Source organism: Gobius niger (assembly GCF_951799975.1).
Source record: "Gobius niger genome assembly, chromosome: 5".
Taxonomy (NCBI): Eukaryota; Metazoa; Chordata; class Actinopteri; order Gobiiformes; family Gobiidae; genus Gobius; species Gobius niger.
In genome coordinates, this window is record NC_136856.1 from 28,453,919 (window position 1) to 28,464,521 (window position 10,603).

General features: G+C 42.6%; 1 protein-coding gene across 1 annotated transcript; it reads right to left on the reverse strand.

Annotated features, from left to right (window-relative positions):
• Nucleotides 1–5,292: 5,292 nt before the first annotated feature.
• LOC306963604 (protein NLRC3-like) lies at nucleotides 5,293–10,010 on the reverse strand (the record flags this gene model as incomplete). The annotated part of the gene is made up of 6 exons (XM_079557180.1): nucleotides 5,293–5,822; nucleotides 6,242–6,288; nucleotides 6,428–6,601; nucleotides 6,704–6,871; nucleotides 7,114–8,873; nucleotides 9,936–10,010. 6 exons carry the CDS (start codon nucleotides 10,008–10,010, stop codon nucleotides 5,293–5,295), a joined length of 2,754 nt encoding a protein of 917 aa, XP_079413306.1.
• Between the last annotated feature and the right edge of the window lie 593 nt (nucleotides 10,011–10,603).

Here is a 10,603-nt window from a genome sequence, read left to right on the forward strand (position 1 = left end):
GTCAGCTGCTCTGATCAAATTGAATAATCACCGTCAAAACACAGATTTGGATCAGCGTGCAGTGAAACGTATGTGAAACTGGACAATGAACTTATGAATACGTCAGACAGGTTTGATGACATGGAATATAGTGGAACAGTTGATGAAAATGAATAAGAATAGAAAGGATTAGGTATATTTCTGATAGCAACTACAAACTTACAAACTTGGCTACTTTCTTGCAATATCTTTTAATTTATTCAATAGGCCTTTGGTTCTTTCTCTCGCGTTTCTGCCTCTTTGAAACTGAATAATGCTGACAACATTTATCCCACTTGAACTCCATATGGCCAGTCGTACGCATATCCAGCGCCTTTGACAGACCTATGGAGGAACATATAGTAAAATAAAGTGTATGAGCGAAATCCTCTCGTTCTGTACGAGCGGAGACAACTGACAGTGCTACAGCCCAACCTTGAGACGCGGACACCGGCAGCACGGCCTCTTTTACATTATTCATGCAAAAAATACAATTTTACCTCATATTTTATTCATCGCTTCTTTTCCTTAAACAATGGGTGGAGCCGTTGTGGGTTTGGCAGCAGTATCAGGCAGGGGAAAACATGAACTGTAGTCAGGACGGCGGAATAGCATCCACCTGTTATTGATCAAAACACTCAATAATTGCAGAGTCAGCGTTGTAATAAGTAGTTGATATTTTTTACCCAGTGATTCTCAAATTGTGTTGCACTATGTAGCCTAGTAATATTATCTTGGAAAATATGTTGCCTTTTTTTCCCAGGTTGCCATGTGAACCAGTCCCAACATCTTGTCTTTACTATAATTGGGAATAGTTGGTCTAATCGGTCATATTGAATTTCTCTCATTTTATTGAACCTGTTTGCTGTAGCCTCAGCTCTTTTGTAGCTCTCACAAACCACAACCAGGCCAAAGACTGAACTTCCCTATCTATTAATGTCATCTTCGTAGTGGTGTGCTTGGGACACATGATGGTTTACTTCGTACATCTCTTGTTTGGAAAGGTGCATAAGAGAAGGCACTTACTTATCGGCCCAACGTAGAACAGGGGAAAAAAACTCTCGCACACTGTTGCACACCAGCGTTCCTTTATTCAATGCAACGTTTCAGCCAGTGGCTTTCATCCGGCAAAATAGCCATCTTAGGGTCTGGCCTATGGCAAACATAGGCATATATTAATATACAACATACATCCAAAACAAAACAAAGCCAGGATATAGTGAATGACATTAACTTAAGTCAGTAAAGAGATAAATATATACAATAAAGTATTTTGTAGCATATGACATAAAAATGGGAGATAGATATAAAAGACGAGCCATACCCTATTTATAAAACATTTTGCCTGACGAAGGACACAGGCCAAAATGCTGTATTGAATGTAACTTCCTAAAGAGTTTTTGAACGTATTGCGTAAAAGATTTGATTATTGACATACTGCGTAATTTAATGCCTAAATTACTGCAATAATGATGATGAATGAACTATGATTTGTTAACTGTGAACTTACCTTTTTTTTCTATGTTTGTTTTTTGTACACCCTGAAACTCCCATGAACTGAACTGATGGCGAGCTGGTAGGAACCACCATTTGTTTTGTTTTGATTCCTCGTGGGTCCTTGGATTATGGACTTGTTTTTTTCCCAACTACTACGATAAGGATTACAAACTGAACTTTTGCTAACAAACCTTAACGAAGGATTACAAACTGAACTCTTGAACCAAAGTCACTAAAGGACATGAACAATTTTCTTCATTTCTTTGGTCGCTCTTTGTTTGCTAAATCTATTATTTGAACTGAACTTTATTTGTGGTTTAAATTCCACATAATTTTCCTTAGCATAATTAGTATTTTCTTTGTTTAAACCTTATTGGTCTGTTGTCTTTCATACCCCCCTAAGCTCCATAAACAACCGGTTCTCCTGAGTACAGTCATATTGCCACATTGCCATAACCCTCTAGTCCTAAAACATATAGTGCTACACAAGCAAGACAGTGTGTTGTTTTAAGATATAATAAGGAAAAATCTTTGTATTTATCCTTTATTTAACCAGGAGAGTCCCATTGGGAATCTTATTTCCAGGGGAGTCCTGGCCACTGAGGTGAACCTAATGTACGTGTTTTTAGTGGTAGGGGAAACTGGAGTACTCGGAGGAAACCTATGCAGACTCGGGGAGCACATGCAAACTCCACACTGAAAGGCTCCATCCAGGTGGGAATCGAACCCGGGACCTTCTAGCTGTGAAAAACAATCAAATACAGTGGGAGGAAAAAGTGAGTACACCGTGTGGAATTTCTCACATTTCTGCCTAAACTGGTCACTAAATGTGGTCCGATCTTTATTAAAATCACAAGAAGGATTAAACAATGTCTGCCTGAACTAATAATACAAACTAATAGCTGCTTTTCTGTAGTTGCAGATTAGACGCTCACAACTATCAGGATAAATCTCGGACCTTCCCTCTTTACAAAACTGCTGCAGTTTAGTGAGATTCAGGCGGTGTACTTACTTATTCCACGCTCTCCTGTGAATGTTTACATGTTATGGCCAATAAAAATATGATTAAATGTAAATGTTTGGGTGGTATTAGTTCAAGCAGACACTGTTTAATCATTCTTGTGAGTTTAATAAAGATCGGACCATATTTAGTGACCGATTTAGGCAGAAATGTGAGAAATTCCACACGGTGTACTCACTTTTTTCCTCCCACTGTACATATGACTAAAGCAGATTTTAAATGTCTTCTGCGTGATATAATCAATATTACAACCAGATTGGGATAGGGCATAGGGCAGGGTGACATGGCCTTCACTTTAGGTTTTAATCATGGAGAAATCACAAAAGATGAATGTGCATTTTTCACCTCGGAAAAATATTGCAAAAACTGTGTGAATGTAGACAGCCATGTGCATGTGGCCATGAATATTAATGTGTGCATTACAGTAGCAGATGCAAACAGCCAACAGCACCTGACCTTATCGAACGCAGCTGCCCTTCCACTGTAACACTAATGATGTGTATGCCAGCAAACCACACACACACACAATACCTCAGGCCAAAACTAATCACACTTTTATTTATATAAACCATGTGGAAAACTACTGTGCAGACTTTTCTCTAATAACACATCCTTTTCCAATAGTTTGTGTACCTTCCATAAATTATGAGTGGAAGAACAGAAAAAAACAATAGTAATACAGTATGTTTTTCTCCCACTGAGTTCAACAGGGCTGAGGCTCCTGAGAGCTGCTGTGAAGAGAATGTGCATGATTGGTTGAAAGTTAGTTTACACCACAGAATTCTGGCCTGCCCTCCGCCTCAGTTTCAAACAATACATGGGTACAGGGTGATGAAATATGGGAAGTGATCTGGAGCCTTCACTTTTATCTTTTTCTTTAACGACAAAACTACACGGCAAGCTCTAAATCCTTACAAAATTCTAGTTTAGCGTTGACTGTGAAACAGGGTTGGGTTTGGGTGATACTGTACAAACCTATGGTAAACACAAAGTGAGATGGAGACAGACAGTTAGAGTTGCGTCGTGGCTGTCTGCTTGCCGACTGATGTCAGCAAATAAAATCTCTTATCACTGATAAACAGAACTAACCTTTAAGATTTCATTTTAGCCTTCTCAAAATAATTATCACATTCATTTATGTGTAGATACCATTACGGCACTTGTTGTTTAGGGTTAATGAATAAACATATATTTTTATTGTTTTTAGGCTACTACTTTTACAATGTGTTCACAATTTCAACTTTCACAACTTACTACATTGCATGAGCTCTAAAGAAACTAACAAACAAAAAACAAATAAAGATATACAAGCAAATTATAATACAAATATAACGCAAATTGATATCTATACATACATTAATAGTACATACCCCTACCCACACATAGAGTACATATGCCCGTGTATAAACATTAATGTTAGTTAGTTCTGAAAAAGTAATGGAGTAAGTACACATATTGGCAAAGGCACACGGTAAAAGTACCAAAATATCATACTTTTTACTTTACTTTCCATCCCCCAATAAATTCAGAAAAGTGGCAACCTTCAACCAAAAGCTCACTTTTTCCTCACTGCAGAAGGTGACATCAGCTGCAGATGTGTGGCAGCTGGCTTTGCCGACTTGAGCAATTGCTTGTGTATATGTTTCAGTTGCCTGGCTCTGCCATACTATTCCCTGTCCATTCCACACAGGGTATTAGTCTGGTCACGGAGCAATTGGAGCAGTTTGAATGGGCCGGCCTAACGCGCACAGATTGTCAGTGAAATAAACCAATTGGCAATTAGCGGACGTGACGACAGCTGTAGTCCAATTCACAAAATATGAACTGAATATGAACTCACGCGGAGGCAAAGTCCTCGTCTACTTCATCCATGATTAGTTTTTGTTAATGTTAATCAAACAACATAGTGTTGCAGCGAGTGACGTAACCAGAGCCGGTGCTGGCCCTTCTGCAGCCCTAAGCAAAAAAACACACGAGGGGCCCTACAGTACACGTTCCATGGTTATTTGACGAAGAGCGAATCCATTTATGGTCAAAAACGGTTCCACTGTGCATTAGTGCAGGGCAGAAGTGGAAAACAATTACCTCAATTCAGGCCCTGCCCCTCAGTGTGAGAACCACAAACCACTAAGCTACTGTGAGACTGGGATTTAGGACGACTACTCTACCCAACTTTTTAAAATGGTAAATGGCAAATGGTCCCATTCTCTCACCTCTGGTCTCTGACCCACAGTTTGGGAACCACTGATTTAAAACTAACACCTGCACCAAAACAGTTATTTCTGTCTGACCACTGAGAATTAGCCTGTGAGCAGCCCAATTCGTTTTAGACTCAGAGAACCAGAGTTACTGTAAGTAACTTCGTGCATGAGAACCGTGTGGATTCAAGTCATGCTTGAGACAAAATAGGCCTGTAACAACGCCTTGATTAATCAGTGAAACAACACTGTAGTTTGACTGAGATGCGGGGCCCTTGCGGCTGCGGGGGCCCTATGCAACTTGCATAGTTTGCCTATAGGAAAAAACGGCTCTGGACGTAACCTTGTCGTTTCTCTGTGACAGTTGTGATTGGTTAGGCTAGGCCTAGCCGCTAATCAGCAACTTGTTTATGGTCGTGCAGAAAGAAGTGGGTGTGGTTTATCAGGCTAATTTTTCAGCACAGTTCCGAGGACCACAATGAATGCCCCAAAGTCTTGATATCCCTCCATAGGCTGTAGGAACATTGTGAATGTTTCTTGACAAACATCTCCTCAGTCCTATGGAGCACACAGTGACACTGAGGAGTCCTCAGACCAGAACCTAAACCCAGGCAGCAGTGGCTGGGTAAATGTGGTGTTGAAAGTGTGAAGGTGGATCAGTTGATCGGGGGACACTATGTAGAAGGACAAAGAGCCGGCGGGACAGTCCATGTACACTGCTACTGTCCCAGAAGAGGAGGAGTACGGGAGAAGGGTTCTGTTGAAATCGTGCCAAACAGAAAAACCTCGCTCAGAGCAGACTAGACTCCAGGACTGATCATTGCATCCAAATTCGCTGTCGGCGCTGAATCCGTTCCTACGGATCCCGCTGTACGCCACTGATATATGAACCTCTCCACTCCACTGGACCTCCCAGTAACAGCGCCCAGTCAGCCCAACGGAGCACAGGAGCTGAGGTTTGTACTCAAATCGGTCCCGATGGTCTGGATAAGGCTGCTCCTCTCTCACGCGTGTGACTTTCTTGTTGTTGTCAGACAGCTTGAGTTCTCTGTGAGCCGTGTTTGGATTCAGAGTAAGTTCACAGAAATCTGATGGAGAGAAGACACACGGCAGCAGTTAGTCACTTGTCCAAATGCGGAGATCAATTGCCGTGTAAGTGAAAAATAAGATGCTTCATTCGAATAACCCGATCTACTGACTGTGGAGAAGTGTCAGGCTCAGAATCGGTCTGTGGCTGCCCCTTGTTGAAAGAGACATTGTCCTCAAGTGGACCCTATCCCACATTGTCTAAATAGTAGTACACTTGGGCCGCAATGAGTTTCATCGGCTAGAGATTGACCTTAACAGTAAGACCAAGATTAATATTTATATTGAGACGAAGGTTAGCACAGTGATTTTGTATCGAATTGTGTCATTGTAATTTTTCAGGAAGGCTTTCATTGGAGAATTTGTTGCTTGATGCTCTGAACATAAAAGTAGTGAAATAATAAAGTAAGTCAAGACTTACACTTCCTGAGTCCTGGAGTTAACCACTCAGCTCCTGCAGGCTCCAGTCTGAAGGAAAGACATGACATTGTTTTGAAGTCTGAAATAGGGCCTATATTCACAGACCCTACATACACAGCGATTCACAAATAAATTAATCTTTGTTCTTGGTACTGTGATGTTTACATGGCAAATGCCTTTTCAATACCTGAGAGTGGCTAGTGTGCAGTAGGGATCCTCCTGTAGAGCAGTTAGGAGCTTTACTCCTGTGTCTCCGAGATGGTTGTAGCTCAGATCCAGGTCTCTAAGATGTGTGGGGTTGGTCCTCAGACCTGAGACCAGAGAAGCACAGCCTTTCTCTGTGATCAGACAACCTGAGAGTCTGAGACACAGCATTCAGCTGAATAAGTCAAAGTACGCATCACAAATGTAATAATGAAACAGTTATAATAGTTATATATTTAGTTAATAGTGCAACACTAACCTAAGCTGCTCCAGTTTACAGTGAGGAGTCTTCAGGCCAACAGACAACATCTCCAGCCCTGAGTCCTTTAAGTTGTTGTTGCTGAGGTCCAGGACTGTCAGACTGGAGGAGCTGAGGACTGAGGACAGGGCTTCACAGCTCCTCTGTGACAAGTTACAGCTGCTCAGTCTGGAGAGAGAAATGGTCACATTTATATAGCGCCTTTCTACCTGCTTTAGGCAATCAAAGCATTTTACATCATGGAACCAGTCACCCATTCACTCTCTCATTCATACACCAGTGTACGAAGACCTTCCGGTCACAAGACAACCTATCTACTATCTATGCCACTGTCGCCCCGGACAAGGAAAACATTAGCTTATTTGTAGAATTGTTCTAAAATCGTCCTATGTTAAACAAATCAAACTCACAGAGCTTTGCGAGAGGCTTTGAGCACAGGCAGCAGCCTCAGGAGAGCCTCATCTGAAGCAGAGTATTTCTTCAACTCAAACTGGTCCAGATCTTCTTCTGATGACAGTAAGACAAAGGCCAGAGCTGACCACTGAGCAGGTGACAGGCCACCGTTAGACAGACGCCCTGAGCTCAGGTACTGTTGGATCTGCTGAACCAGAGAATGGTCATGCAGTTCATTTAGACAGTGGAGCAGGCTGATGCATCTCTCTGCAGATATATCCTCACTCAGCTTCTGCTTGATGTATTCTGCTGTTTTCTGATTGGTCTGGATGTTGTTCCCTGACTGCGTGAGTAGACCTTGTAGAAGTGTCTGATTGGTCGGCAATGAAAGTCCCAGTAAGAAGCGCAGGAACAAGTCCAAGTGTCCATTAGGGCTCTGTAAGGCCTGGTCCACAGCTGTCTGGTAGAACTGCTCTGGGGCATTAGTAAACATCTTTGCCCACAAAGAAACTGTTTGTTTTTCTGAAAGCAGGTTGACTCCAGTGTTGACAAAGGTCAGATGGACGTGAAGTGCTGCCAAAAACTCCTGCACACTCAGATGGATGAAGCAGTAGACCTTGTCCTGGTACAGGCCTGGCTCTTCTCTGAAGACCTGCGTGAAGATTCCGGAGTAAACTGAGGCAGCTGCAGCATCCAGCCCACAGTCACTCAGATCACTGTCGTAGAAGATCAGGTTTCCTTTCTGCAGCTGCTCAAAGGCCAGTTTTCCCAAAGACTGCACCATCTTCCTGGTCTCAGGACTCCAGTGTTGGTCTCTCTCTGATCCTCCTTCATACTTGATGTTCTTCATTTTGGCCTGGACCACCAAGAAGTGGATGTACATCTGAGTCAGGGTCTTAGGCAGCTCTTCTGTGTCTCTGGTATTTAACACATGCTCCAGGACTGTGGCAGCAATCCAGCAGAAGATTGGCATGTGGCACATGATGTAAAGGCTTCGGGATATCTTGATGTGGGAGATGATTGTTTCTGCGTGTTTCTTCTGTAAAAACCTCTTTCCAAAATACTGCTCCTTCTGTAGGTCGGTAAACCCTCGCACCTCTGTCACCATGGAGATGCACTCAGCTGGGATCTGATTGGCTGCTGCTGGTCGTGTGGTTATCCAGAGGCGAGCGGATGGAAGCAGGCTCCCCCTGATGAGGTTCACCAGCAGCACCTCCAATGAGACACACTTCGTGGGGTTAGTCAGGACCTTGGTTTTGGTGAAGTCCAGAGGAAGTCTGCACTCATCTAGACCGTCAAAGATGAAGACCACCTGTAGGTCTTCTAAGAGTTCTGCTTCTGTTTCACTAAAGAAGTGATGGAGCAGTTGCACCAGGCTGAAGCTCCTGTCTTTCAGAACATTGAGTTGTCTGAAAGTGAAGGGGAACAGCAGTTGTATGTCTTGGTTGGCTTTTCCTTCAGCCCAGTCCAGAGTGAACTTCTGAGTGAGCACTGTTTTCCCAATACCAGCCACACCCTTTGTAAGCACTGTTCGGATCGGTGCCTCTGTGTCTGCTGGACCTTTAAAGATGTCTTCACATGTGATGGTGGTCTCTGGTCGGCCTGAGTTTCGGGAGGCTGTTTCCATGTGTCTGACCTCATGTTCCTGGTTGACCTCTGAAGGCCCTCCCTCTGTGATGTAGAGCTCTGTGAAAATCTGCTTCAGGAGGGTAGGGTTTCCTGCTTTTGCCATGCCTTCGAACACACAATGAAACCTCTGCTGGAGGCTTGACTTCAGTTTGCGCTGACGAACACCTGAACAACTCCCTGGATGAAGGCAGAGAAAAAGTGGTGAGTCTTGGAACATGAAATGACTGTGAGCACCTTGTAAAGAGTGTTTAATGGTCCTACTCCTCCACAGACGCTCAGCCAACTCTGTGTGCTTCCTCCTTCTTAGGAGGTTTAGTGCAATCTTCAGAAAAGCCTCACTGTTGCTCCTCTGTTCTTCGTACTCATCCTTCACAGGCTCTAAGCTTTCTGGATCATCTGTGCTCAAGACCTTGTGGAGCCTCTTCATCTCATTCTGGACAAAAGTGAAGATGTCCTCCTGCAGAAGCTGAGCAGAAAATTATAAATGCAACACAAGAATTCTGTCCGCGTCCAAGTTCACATTAAACTGAACATCTCTAAACTTAAATCTTTGGTAACACAAAATGATTTTTCCAGTCTAAAAATAACCCAAATCTCCCTCAATCAGCTGACTCAGGCACTGCATTACAATTGTTTATCTCCTATGTCACAAACAGACAACAGGCCAAAAACACCTGGACTATGGAGTCTCTTAAGGTACTCTTTTATGTTCACTTGGGTTTATTTCTCCATATTTACAATATTTTGCCATTTTGGTATATGCTGATGACACTCAACTGCCCATAAAGTGTAGTTCCACCTGCCCCACTTCACTCACCGACTCGCTATATGCCATCACATCTTAGGCAACAGTAAACAAACTCCTTAGCAACAAAGGTGAACAACTCATCAGTGGCTCTAAATCCAAATCCACTCAAAATCCCCACTCCTCAGTATTTGCATCAATAGTTGTCTGGTTCCCATCTACTCACAAGTCAAAGCATTAAGTTACTGGAGACTCTACTCTCCCATTCATCCACCACCACCAAAGCAACATTTCTTGACTCTGCTCATCTCTCACTTAACACTCTGCCCAGGTTCACGTCCTCTCCCTCATCATGTCACATCTTCTTCTCTGGTCTCCCTCAAAAACGTACGTTGGAAATGAAAATAATGGCAAAAACGGACAAAAACATGTGTGGTGCAGCCCCAGCTTAAGTGAATGACGAACCTTAAATATGGAGTCCATCACTGTCTGTTGTTGCTCACTACTGGAGTCAGGAGGCTCCAGTCTATGGTTGATCATGCTTCATTCAAAAAAGGAGAAAATGTAAATAAAGTGTCAAATTGAACCACACTTTGACAGATTCAGAGTTGCTAGAATTATGTAAATCTGAAATGTTTCTTCATCTTCATTATCATATTGACTAGTATAACCACAATGAGTTTAAAGCTCACTGCTGTGTGCTGAAGTGTGGATATCTCATTGACCAGTCACTGCTGAGGGACTCGCAGCTGGCACCAAGTTCCGACGGATTAAGTTTTTGTTGGATCCTGAGACAAAGAAGAAAACACTTTTTAGTCCACAGGAGAACACATGGATTGGTTCGGCTCAGTTTTGAATTTATAGTATCATGCAGTTCACCAAAGAGCTTCTGTGCCCTTCCACTCTGAAAAGCTTTAGCCTAAGTTGTTGTTGTTGTTTTTTTAAAGGGCTTTCATTATGCATTATTGTTGCTAGGGTAGCACAATGTATATAATTTACATTTCAGAATTTGAAAAGGAATGAGAGACTATGCTGCTCAAGGTTTCCAATTGGCAAAATGCGCCCTCTGCAGGCCAACGTAGGAATGTTAAAAATAAAATGAAAATAAGCTTTCACTTTGACCAACTGCATGA